The 13,348-nt window shown below is 44.3% G+C and overlaps 1 protein-coding gene across 1 annotated transcript; it reads right to left on the bottom strand.

The window, feature by feature from the left end:
* Positions 1-232: 232 nt before the first annotated feature.
* On the bottom strand, positions 233-9,391 carry LOC124294402. The gene is made up of 4 exons (XM_046739354.1): positions 9,200-9,391; positions 1,708-2,842; positions 1,423-1,605; positions 233-406 (listed from the first exon to the last, which is right to left on the bottom strand). Exons 1-4 carry the CDS (start codon positions 9,229-9,231, stop codon positions 233-235), a joined length of 1,524 nt encoding a protein of 507 aa, XP_046595310.1. The 5' UTR covers positions 9,232-9,391.
* Between the last annotated feature and the right edge of the window lie 3,957 nt (positions 9,392-13,348).

The raw sequence follows: 13,348 nt of genomic DNA on the forward strand, positions 1-13,348 counted from the left end.
TGTAATTCTCCTTGTCGTTGTGGGTAACGTGAGCGCTGTTGGGCATCTTTCTTAACAGTAGCTCCAGCAGTCCCTGAGTTTTCGGATAGAGCGTGCCGCCCATGCGAACGGAATCGCGCTCGAAGCTTATCGGTGAGTCACCAACCATCAGCCCGGCAGTAGAAAGACTCCGTACCCCGTACACGGTATCCAACTCGTGCTGTCTTTGTTTATCGTTGAGCATCTCAAGATATTAATCCTCTGATCTCATCGACGATTCCGTGACAGTTTGATCCTCTTCCTCTGCAGTTGCAAAAGAATCTTCTGCTTCCATTTCTTTTTTCGGTTCATCCTTCGTTTCAGTTTTGAGTTCTTCCTTCACCTCTTCCTTGACAAGTTTCGTGCCTCGAGAAAAATTAACTAATTCCTGCAGCGGGGTTACCACAGGTCTAAAGACATCCTTCACTGTTTCCTGCAGCGACTCTTTTCCCGTTGTCATGCAAATATTGCGCAACGATTATATAGGTATTTATATGTTTATTCAAACAGAGAATTGAATGATGATTGATAACAAAAAATGGTAAAAGGAAGTGTTAACGTTGAATTATATTAAATTAGACGTGCGTTACGCCTGGAAGCAGTATTGAGACTGCTCACACGGCCTCTCGCCGGGCTCGGCGACAGTGCATATGAAGTGCATAATCGCGTAATTTGAGCACTGCTGCCGATAAGAAAGCCAAGCGCATAAGGCGGGCTACGCTGCATGATAAATTTTGTATTCATCTAAATAATCCTCGGCATGTTCCTACGAGAGGATATAAACTGTAACATTTCATTAGAAATGTTCCAGCTCCATCACACCCCCGACGAAGACAAAGGCGCGTCTCTGCGGCTTCTGATTTCTCGTAGAATTCTTTCGTTACTTTTAGCCTGTGTCTCAATCCTGCGTTTTAATTTTCTTCGTTCTACTACTTCCAAAGCAGAGGGATTCCTTTGGCAACAATATCCGGCGAACGCCGAGATATAGGTTGGTATATTAAATTTCCACAGCAAGAGTAGAATAGACAAGACGGATATCGTTCCAGAAACGGCAGCTATTGATGGGATCCCTATACCTTTGAAGTTAGCCCATGTATTGTTGACCCGAAGGGTCGCTTCGTTATTCGCGAGGACACTCTCAAGGTCTAAAATGGCTTGTCCTTGATCCTTGAGGGTATCCAAGTTAATCACGTGATGCAATACAATTTCCCGGCCTGTTACAAATTTGTTTAGCGGGGAAATGGTATCTGCATGTATTTCTGTTAATTGAGAAGTCATATGTTCTACGATTAATTTGACTCGCGTTTTCAAAGTTTGAAGTTCGCAGCTCTGATTCGTGGTTATCAGGGATGGCTTGGTGATTTGAATAATAAAAGTCTGCATTGAAGCGCATGTTATGGTTACCTCAATTGGCTTCGAAGGTAAGATTATTTGCGATCCCTGCGTTCTTATGTAAGCAATATCTGTGACGAGAAAACGACTCAGAGTGCATCCTCGTGGTATGGGATCAGTTATTTTCTCACAAAGTTCAATAGTATCGTTGCGATGTCCCACATCGCGGTAATCACCAATGAAATAATCGGTTATCTGTTTCAGTTGAGAAAATGTGACTTCTCTTATAAAATTCTTACGTACTAATTTCAAAGCATATGTTGGGTTAAGCGTTACATAAGTGTGATTTATTCTTACGGGTACCGGGGTATTCTGAATTATTACCCAAGGTTCCTTTTCTAAGTAAGGCACTGTGAGTATATAGATAAGTTTGCCTTTATCTGTGGTTATAGTTAAATCACTTATTTTAATAAACTTCTCGTAATTTTCCTCTTTAATAGGTATTATTGTCTTTTTGTCATTGGCGTCGAAAGCTTGAAGAGCTGTCATAAGCTCCTTTGGAGTAAAAAGGGTGTTATCGATGATACCATGCCTTCCTAATTGCACGGCAGTCATTACCAGGTCGATCAGTCTTTGCAGTTCCTTAATTTCAAATAAACTTAGAGTTATAGCTTCCATGTATTCCTGATAAGCAAGCGTTTCGTTACCTTTTATTTTTAATGATTCTAATTGTCCCCATACAGTTTCCAAAGAGTGTTTAAGTTTGAGCTGATTTGTATTCAAGATATTAATTTGGACTTGATTGATGTGCAAGGACTTGGTTACCACAAGATTTAGAGTGTCCGTTACATTTTTTAGTGAGGCTAGATTCCCATTAATTATTTCCAAATCATCCGCGTCAGCAGTTCCATAGATTGATTTTTGGATTGTTCCTAAAAAGTTAAACATTCCTCTTTTCGGTCTGATGTTTGGCGTGAGATAAGATTTCCTTAGGGGATACATTTCATTTGCCAGATCCGTCAGAAGGACGTGTTTTCCAAATACCGCCTCAGCTTCGCGCGAGGCTTCGTAAGTAACATCGCTCGACGCGAGCGCTTTCGGAGTACTTGTTTTGGTTCCGTGGGATTGAGATTCCCTTAATTTAGAGGGGCGCCGCGTCATTTGAAGAATAGGCGCACCCAAGTCTAAAATGACTTCCAAAATATTCTTGTGTGACGAGGCGCGGGCAAATTCTAAATCTAAAGCGTCCAGGGCGGACTGGGCGAGGGATCGCTGACCAGGGTTCCAATGGTCCAGATAGGTATCCCGTATCGTCTGGAGGCCTCCGAGTTTGTCGTGAATGTCGAGTAATGGTTTGGTGAACCCACTTGCGTCAATGGATTGGAATATCTTCCATCTTTCCTGGTACATGTATACTTTGCCCACTTCCTCCTGGAGTAAAGTCCCATTGATAACTGAGACATCGAAGTAGGCTAGGGACAGACTGCTACACCTATAACAAAAGAAACTAAGACTCTATTCCGTGGAGATCCAATCGTTACCCTGAACCCGTTTGAGTTTAATTCTAGGGATTGGATCGTTTTCCCTTGGTCCGGTGTCGTATTCGTAGTACGGTTTGGTATTATTCAGATGGGTCTTCCAATAAGACGCTGTGGAATCATCCGCGGTTTTCTTGTAAGTGATATTTCCTTTTTGTTCGTTGATCTCGACGACGACGAATGGTCCATTCCAAATCCTTTCCAAGGCGTTCTGTCGCGTATGGTTCTTGATCATTACTTTATCTCCCACTTGATATAAAGGAGTTTGTCGTCGTGTTGCTTGGTCCACTTCTTTTTGGTTTTTCTCTCTGGATTTGGTAAGCCAGACCAGAGCTTTCTCGAACCGTTCCTCCCATTTTCGTATCCACAACATTTTCTTACTAATCACGGTTTCCAATCGGTTTTCGCGGAAACCGTCAGGATTGTTGGCTTCGTGACAGAACATGAGGTTGTGAGGCGTTTCACCTGTTGATTGATGAACGGAAGTGTTATAGGCACGTGCCATTTCTATTAAAACCTTGTCCCAAGTGTGTATTCTCTCTTTGCAGGCAGTTCGAATATAGTCTTTCAAGACACCATGCATTCGTTCTATAGAGCCGTTCGACTGCGGGTGATATGCAGTTGTGGTGATATGTTTGATATTATAGTGTTCGAGAAAGGAATCGGTCAGCTCGTTACAAAACTCCTTTCCCATGTCCGTCAAGATTACTTTGGGGCACCCGAAGTTACCTATCCAGTACTCTGATAGAGCCTTGATAACTTCTGTCGCGGTTTTGTTCGTAAGTGGGGCACATTTAATGAATTTAGTTATTGAATCCTGCATCGTGAGGATATATCGGTGTTTATTCCAAGATTCGACCAGAGGTCCGACGATATCTATTGAAATTTGATCGTTAGGTTTTTCAGCAAAGGTTTCGAAAAGAATAGCGGGTGATTTCATTTGTATCCTTTCCTTTTTATACATCTGACACGTGGGGCATGCCTGGATAAAGGAATTGATATCATTCTCCATACGTGACCATACGGCCGTTTCTTTTACTCGGTCAATTGTTTTTGCTAGGCCGAAGTGTCCATTGATGTCGTTGTGAGCGCTGGCCATGATTTCTTTCTGTTGCTGTTTGTTAGGCACATCCTTTCCTGTCAAGCAAAACGATATGTCTGCACCTGAGTCCTGACGTATCCTCTTGAGATCTTCAATGATCGAATTGGTTTCTTCTTTGGTGGTTTTCTTAGGGTCAATCCAGAAGTATATCTTTTCGTACCTTTTCGGATGAATGTAGTTTCTGAGTTTCTCACGTCTATTAGTCTGATTCTTCGGTATAATCAGGGTGTTGTCAGAGGCATCCTTTTCTTCTAGGGTAATCTTCACCCATTTGCCGTCCTCCCCTTTTCGATTTCGGTTGGGAACGAGTTTGACGTGAGATTCTGTTCTGCCTGTTGTGAGTGATAATCTCTCGATGTCAATGTGGCGTGCGGCAATATGGTGGACCCACTTGGGATTCTTATCAATGGGTGTGATTTCGTATAGTCCCTTTTCAAATTCGGTGAGTTTTCCGAAGATCTCTTCCTTTGTGCGAAAGACTCTAGATAACTCATCCGCTACTACGTTACTTTTTCCCGAAACATGTTCTATCAGGAATGAGTATTCCTCCAATCTTAGTCTCCAACGCAGCAGGCGTTGACTGGGGTCTACGCAATTTTTCAGCCATACTAGTGCACGATGATCGGTGCGGATGATGAAGGGTTTATCCGGTGTATTGAGCAAATATACTCTTAGTCTCTTGACGGCCCATACAACAGCAAGCATCTATTTCTCTGTCGTGCTGTAATTCCTTTCCGCATCATTCAGGGTTCGAGATAAGAAATATATGGGGTGGCCGTCTTGAGATAGTACCGCTCCAATTCCATCGTTTGACGCGTCGGTGGTTACGACGTATTGTTTAGCTGGGTCTGATCTCACAAGTATCGGTGGTGTGACCAACTTTTCTTTCAGGGTTTCGAAGGCTTCTTGGCAGGCTGCTGACCAATCCCATGGGGTGTCCTTTCTTGTTAACCTTGTTAATGGTTTCGCTAACATTGAATAGTTTTGTATGAACTTTCGGTAATACCCCGTCAAACCAAGGAAGGATCGAATCGTCTTAACGTTGACTGGAACGGGTAATTGTTGTATCGCTCTGGTCTTTTCCGGATCAGGTTTGCTTCCTTCGTCAGTGATGACATATCCGAGGTATCTCACTTCAGATTTCATGAAGGCGCACTTCTCTGGCTGGAGTTTCAAGTTACATTGTCTTAAACGCTGAAATACGGTTCTTACATTTCGATGGTGTTCTTCCTCCGTTTCACCAAAAATTATTACGTCATCAATGTAGACGCAACAGATCTTCTGATTCAATCCTCTCAGCGCATCGTTCATCATGCGTTGGAAGGTCGCAGGAGCGTTCTGTAATCCGAAAGGCATTCGTTGGTATTCGAAATGCCCGTCGGGGGTTGAGAAGGCAGTGTATTTCTTGGAGTCAGTAGCCATGTTGATCTGGTGGAATCCTGCGGCCATGTCGACAGTAGTAAAGAACTTGGCCCTTCCCATGTGATCGAGTAAATCCTCGATTATTGGTATCGGATAAGAATCCTGAACGGTAAGTTCATTAATCTTCTTGAAATCGATCACAATTCTATACTTGGGCTTTCCGTCGGGGCCCGGTTTTTTGGGTACAACCCAAACTGGCGAGTTGTATGGCGACTCGGATTCCGTTATTATTCCTTGTTTCAACATTTTCTCAACTCCCTCTTTTACAACCTGCTGGTGCAGCTGTGGAGCACGGAAACTTTTCACATTTACAATGCGTTGAGGATCTGACAACTCGATGCGATGTTCAGTCATTGAAGTTCCATTGACCATGTCTTCCTCCTGTAAGGCAAAGATATCGCTGAAATCCGGAAGAATACTCCAAATTTCTTTCTGGTAGTCATCCGGTAGGTGTTTCAAGTCGACAGTATGTTGGAGCGCCTGCTCTCTTTCATCACGTGGTTGTTGCCATACACCCGGGGTTGACATACTCCTTACTCGGTGGACTTGGACGTTCTCCAGTCCGAGCTCGATATCTTCGTCTTCAGCGGTGGTGATGATTCCATAAGCCGTACCATGATTGTTCGTGTGTACAATCTGCACCGGGATATTTTCCATAGGCATTCCGTCTTTATAGACCATGCGTAACATGAGATCGAGATTCTTTTCGTCGGTATCGATGGCAATTTTGTTCACCGAATTTGGTTTAAATCGAATTTTTCGGTCGCTACTAAGGTGGTGTATCTTATTCTTCAGGGTGAGCGTCGAGGCATTCAACTGGAAATCTCGCCTCCTCATAAACGGGTTTCCCATGATTCCATCTTCTTCGTCAGGCAGATAATCGTCTGGTATAATGACGAATTCGTCCTTTAGCCCCATGTGAGTTAGTACAGCAATTTCATTCGCGGAATTTAGCGCTTTGCCAGTCTTAAAGGAAATTTTGCGTTTGATAATTGGACAAATTTGTTTATCCGATGGATAAATAACCTTCCGTTTTATGAGGTTTATTGATGCACCTGTATCGACCATAAGGGCTACTCCTTGCTTTGTTTCTCCAAATTTTATTACAGCACACTGTAGTAACCCCTGTGAAACTGAACATACACGGGCTCCTGTTGGCACTCGTCCTCTAGTTCGTCCTCCTGTCCCTTTATTTCCTCTTCCTCTGACTGGAGTTCCTCTGACGTGCAATTGACTTGGTCGTTGGGCGGTTTGTCTTTGAGGCTGGCGTTTTGAAAATTTGCGTCTCGCTTATTGCCGTTAGTATTACGGCGTTGGTCGTTCTGTGGTCGGCGCGGAGCGTAGCAGTTCCGGCTGTAGTGTCCTCTGGTTCCGCAATTATGACATACTGCTTGTTGTTCATGGGCGGTCCGATGTGTGTTACAGGTGTGGCATTCACATCTCTGGAGTTCTTTATCTTCATCTTGTTCCGCTTCATCGTGGTGGTGGACAGACGCTGGTGGTCGAGGAGTTGACCTTGGCGAGTTCGTCGAGGTTCTTTGTTGTACCTGGAATCTTCGCGTATCTGATGGGCTGCCTGGCCCGTAAATTTGGGACTTGTTCCAAAACGTGGGTTTCGAGGCTGTGTCGTTACTGTTCATCAGCTGTTGTTGATGCATTCGGAAATTCAATTCCTCGCCTTCGGCTGCTTTCGCGGCCTTCTGGGCTTCTAGTAACTTGAAGTACTGACGGTTTTTGACTTGATGGAATATCCTCGGATTAAGTCCATATAGATAGTACTGGCACACTCTATTTTCGAGGTCTTGAAGATTAGGATCGATGTTCGCTCGTAGTTGTTGATTCGAGAAGGCAGCTACGAGGTCTTGGTAGATCTGATTGAATTTGAGATTGTAGGCGTCCACAGTGTCGCCCTTTTGGCCTGTTCTGCCAAGCTCCATTTCCAATGTGGTGGCACTTTTCTCGACAATAACGGCTGATCTTATGACTTCGAGTAAAGTTGGGATTGTACGAGGTCTCCTCTGGTTGATGGTCTTCTGAAGAGCTCCTCCTGTCTTCAAGCTGATTACCATGCTCAAAAACGGGAAACGTTGGGTTGGCATAACTACCATATCGGCGGCTTTTACTTGCATGATCCAAGCGTGTACGTCTTCGCCTGCTTTTCCTTCCAGTCTGCAATCAATCATCTTGATGGCTTGAAACGCGGGTAGGAAATCTTGGATCGCATAGGGCTCGTCCGCTGGGCGATTTGGTTCTCCGGGGTATCTTTCGGCAGCATCGGGGCGTAGGCTGACATCATTCAAGTAAGCTTCCGTTCGTGCATACGGGCCTGGGTCTCTTGGATTCCGAGGGGGAAACACGTCTCGGGGTGGCACAGTTGCCGGTAGTTGAATTCTTGTTTGGTTTCTTCGCGCAAGTTCCTCAATGTTTCTCATTATCTCTTGCTGTTGGCGTAAAGCTTCGAGATCACTCAGCAACTGGGACATACTGAACGTCACAGTGTCCGGACGACGATGTGGTAAAGTAGCAGACATTTCCAAGGCTCTTCGAAGTTCATCCTCTTCTTGCTGTTCTAGACGACGACGCGGGACGTTGTTACGGGTATTGCTACCAGTACCTCGTGGGATTTCGTAATCCGTCGGACCATTAGGCCACTGTGGACTAGGCCTTGGTGTAAGGCGTACGTTCGGCATCCGTGATAAACGTCGGCTTTCCTCGAGAACGCGTTGCAGTGTCGAATCCGTATCCGACAAGATATCATGGTTTACATTGGCTCGCGCGGTGGAGAATCGGTCGTTTTCTAATGAGCGATTTTGGTGAAGGATCGGTACTGCCATCGCATTTATACCTTGATGGTCCGAGTCTGAATTGGCTGGGGAGCCCACCTCATTGATGCGCGGTGTCGGTGGCAGCAATCGGTTTTGAGCGAGCCCGTATAATGCCGAGTAACGTGGTGGGTTTGTTACGATTGAGGGAGCTATCTGAGAAGGACCTTCCACCTCTGATTCAACGAGACGCGCGGTATCTAGTTGAATTCGCGGTATCGCTCCGGTATGGTTTCCGGGCGGTCTCAAAATATTAGAAACATTCGGATCATCGCTAGTTGTTAAGCGATAATAGTTATTGATTGCTTCTCGATTGGTATTACTATTTGTAAGAGCTTCCTCTCGACGGTTTTCTTCGGTTAATTGGTTATTCGGTTGTTGCATTTCCTGAAACATTTGGTTGGTGACGCTTTCAAGCGTGTCTTCGGGACGCGGAACTGTTTCAGAGTTTCGATTTATTTCTACATTATTGCGACGAATGAAGTCGTGTTCACGGCGTTCTTGATTTCTCAATTGAATAAAACGGGTAACCTCTTCTATAGGCAAATCTTCGCGGCGAGCAAGTTGACGCGCAGTTAACCTCTCTCCGTTTAATTGCTCTAGACCAAGACGGTATCTGCCCATTGCAGTTAAATCATTACGTTCGGTGGCTTCTTGTAGCCTATTCACAAGCTGAGTCATTTGGTTCGTCAAATCCCAAAATCTCTCTTCAAACCGGGATTCAGAAGTGACGGATTGTCCATCTTCTGCAGTCTCAACAATAGTGGGAGGTACTGCCGATCTCCGGTCATTGTTTTCGTTCACGTCCATTGTGAATTTATTTTTTCAAATTTACCTTGAGTCAAGCTTTGACTTTATTTATTTGAATGATTCAAGTTTGACCATCAAATTCTTAGTTTTGATCACGATTTGTCCTTCGATAAGTTTATGGTGACTCGAGTAAGTAACAAAATGCTTGTACTTACGCTAGGAGTAGCCAAATTGAGGTGTGAAGCATCACACTCGAAGATCGTGGTAGCCGTCGGTACGAGGCTTCGATGTCCTGGAGTCTCTGACAGGCACCGGGGGCAAGAATATAAGAGCGGTTCGAGTCTCGATGTCCTTATTCTCACTTCACTTCACTTAGATGGTTTAAACGCGAAGTTTATTGTATCTAAGGAGTGCAGAATTTTTATACTTGCTTCCTTTCCAATAAATACACAAGTTCACTATAGGAATTGTCCAGTGTAGAATCAGGCGGTCTACACTCAGTCCCTGGTTATCAAGCGGTCTACACGCAGTCCTTGATTGTCTACGCAAGGCGGCCTTTCACTCTATCCCTTGCTAGGTACAATTCGTAATAATTACTTATAAACGCGTAGCCGAAGGTTCGCGCGTGAATTTATTGGGCTTATGCACTCACTTCCAAAATTCGTCACTATGATCCGGCCGTTTGATACGCGCGCCGCGTTCGTTGGTTTAAACCGGATCCTGGCAGGATCGCCAAATTTGTCATGCAAATATTGCGCAACGATTATATAGGTATTTATATGTTTATTCAAACAGAGAATTGAATGATGATTGATAACAAAAAATGGTAAAAGGAAGTGTTAACGTTATATTATATTAAATTAGACGTGCGTTACGCCTGGAAGCAGTATTGAGACTGCTCACACGGCCTCTCGCCGGGCTCGGCGACAGTGCATATGAAGTGCATAATCGCGTAATTTGAGCACTGCTGCCGATAAGAAAGCCAAGCGCATAAGGCGGGCTACGCTGCATGATAAATTTTGTATTCATCTAAATAATCCCCGGCATGTTCCTACGAGAGGATATAAACTGTTACATTTCATTAGAAATGTTCCAGCTCCATCACACCGTCTTGAGGAATCCGTGCTTACGACGAATCGCATTACTCGCTTGAGCGATACGATGCAAAACTTCTTTTTCCTCACGAATTATCTGCATGTTGAAACAACTAGTTCTAGAAAGCTACTGTTTCGTCGCCTTTGAAGATCGTGTATTTTATTCTTTTGTCATGTTTATAAAATTATTAAATCCTCTCCTATACCGACCATCACCGAGCTCTCTATCCTTGTCGATCACTACGAACCCATATTTGTCACCGTTCTAGCATGCCGCACACAAGTCTTTAAACTCTACGTACGACATATCAATGTTTACATGATCGTTGTACACATGTCTCAGATTCATCTCATCTTGTTCGAATAAGACCAGCAAGTTGGTATTGTCGCGCACAAGATGCTTAGGGATTCGAGCGTACGTCCGACAAAGATCGAAACAGTCTACATCGTGATGTCTACCCACACAAAAGTACGCGCGTATGTTATCCTGCTTCTCGCACGCTACGTCATCGAATATCATGATCGAGTTAGGTTGCGTCTCGTTCGGTGCGATGACGTGCTCATGCTCGTTAAAGGGGTAATACTCACCACCGTCGACATTTTCGAGCACTTTACTTAGAAACTTGTATTTCGGTTGATTGTGAGATTTTGAGTGGCCGTACAGATTTTCGAACCTCAAACCGTTCGGATGCGTTATAAGCGCGAATAATACATTGGTTTTGCCACAGTAAGATGGTCCGCAGAATACCGCACGTACACTACTCGGCAACAATTCGCTATGACGTTTTTTCCGTTTTGTACTCTGCTGCGTAAATTTGTCAAAATTCATCATGGGCAGCATGGTGGATTGTGTCTCGAATCTCATCTCGAACGTGACTGGCTGGATTTTCTATAAATGCATCGTTTATAACAACTTTCTCTCAGTCGCAGAGCAGATATGATCATGCACACACGTGGTCATAAGCGATCATCAAAAAAGCGATCAAATGGGAAAGGTTTGCTAAATAGCATTATCAACAAACTTCCGATCGAGTTGCATGTTTCCGGTTACCAATACTGCGGTCCTAGTACCAAGTTGACGAAGAAACTCGCGGAAGGCGATTCAGGTATCAATCCTCTCGATGCAGCGTGTAAGGAACACGTTATAGCGTACTCAGAAAATCGTGAGAACCTTGAAGCTAGAAGCGTTGCGGATAAAATATTACCCGAAAAAGCCTTGAAGCGGGTTCTTGCAAAGGACGCAAATTTGGGCGAGAAGGCAGCCGCTTGGGCTGTAGCTAACACGATGAAGGTGAAAACAAAGTTAGGCTTGGGGTGTCGAAAACCAAAGAACGTTTCGTTGAACAAAATCATACGAGCGGCGAAACAGTCTATGATTCGGAGCTACGACGCAAAAACGAGCATCAAGTCTGCACTGAAAGGTGCTCGAAAAGCTGCGAAAAAAGAAGGTGGTGAACATAACGTGCGATCACCGCGCGTTCTACCGGTACCCTCAGAAGTTGGCGGATTTCTACTTCTTCTGATATCTATTTTGGCCGGTCTCAGCGCTATGGGTGCGTTGGCGGGAGGTGCTGCGGGTATAGCAAAGGCTGTAAACGATGCAAGCGCGGCTAAACGAGAATTGGAGGAAAGCAAACGGCATAACAAAACGATGGAAGCGATCGCCTTAGGTAAAGGTCTCTATCTCAAACCTTATAAAAAGGGTTTCAGTCTTCATCTTTCAAAAAACTAAATGTGAAGCTACCACGCCGAGCGTCGACCAGCTAGGATTTGCTGAAGTATTCAAAAATCAGAAAAATTCCATACTTCCGAGGTGTCTTCATGCCCAACGAAATACCCAAAACCGGACCGCGTAAAAACGAGACAGCTGTAGTCAATCTCGACGATAAAAATGGCCCTGGGACTTACTGGGTTGCATATCAGAAACGCAGCAGCGATGTGGTTCACTTCGACAGTTTTGGTCATCTTCAACCTCCGTTAGAGCTCGTGAAATATCTCGGTGTTGGTAACGTTAAGTACAACGACGAAAAGTATCAGGATTACGGTACATTCGATTGCGGACACTTGTATCTGAAATTTCTAAGCGATGAGCTATATAAACATGACACGTAATTTAATAACGTCAGTCGAGCACTTGCAGTCATGGATGATTGGTTTACATTAGCGTCTTCGATTTTCGAAGCGCAATATTTTCCTCCGATCGAACATGCTCTGAACAAAAGTTATGTTCTCGGTCTCGTTGAACTGTTAACCTTCATTTCCATTTCCAACGTTGATGTCGGTCATAATAAAAATAGATACGTAGCCGAAAAGGTAGTCACTATATCCGCTGGCAGCTACGAAATTGAGGATACTGAAAAGTATGTTCGAGACGCGTTGAAAAATACCAACATTGAAATCAGCATAAAGCCTAACAATAATGCGTTATGCAGCGAAATCAAATTTAACCATATCGTATATTTAGAACTTGACGATTCTATCGGTAAGCTTCTCGGATTCCCACCGCGCGTATTGGCAGCTAACCGGACTCACCATTCGGATATGCCTGTAACTATTCTCAAGGTCAACGCGTTGCGGGTAGAATGCAGCATTACAACGGGCGCCTACGTCAATGGACATAAAGTGCATACTATTCACGAATTTTGCCCAATCGTTCCACCGCACCGGGATATAAGATCGTGGAAGTGCCGTCGCACGGCATTCACCTTCCGATCATCGTCAAGACCATAGATCACGTACAGCTTCGGTCAGTCGATCAAGACGGAGATATAGTTAATTTTCGCGGAGAAGTTATAATTGTGCGACTGCACATCAAATCGCAATAACAGATGGGTATTGTATATAACATATTGTCCAAAAAAAGTTATATAAGTCAGTCAGCATATCCCGATCAAGTCAGTCTTCGATCAATTCCCGAACCGCTAACACGTCGAAACGTGGAGTTCCTGATAGCTCTGGGTCTAAAGCTGACACCTTTTGGAGAAGGAATTTCCGACAAATAAAACTGAGATTCTGCTGTTTTGTTGTATGCTACGTACCATGGAGGAGGAAATCTTGAACATTCAAACACCTGTCGTGTCTGACGAATCAATCGCCCACCAAGAAATACACGCACACAAACCGTACGCATCGTCAACTTTCAACAAGAGCGATGAGATTCGAATCACCGTTCAGCATCAGGATTTATGCGTATTACGGAGCAAGTGTTTGCTGCATATCTTTGGAAAATTGCTCAAATCGGACGGCACTGCAGCAGCGATCACAACTTTA

The sequence above is a fragment of the Neodiprion lecontei genome, chromosome 5, assembly GCF_021901455.1.
Source record: "Neodiprion lecontei isolate iyNeoLeco1 chromosome 5, iyNeoLeco1.1, whole genome shotgun sequence".
Classification (NCBI taxonomy): Eukaryota; Metazoa; Arthropoda; class Insecta; order Hymenoptera; family Diprionidae; genus Neodiprion; species Neodiprion lecontei.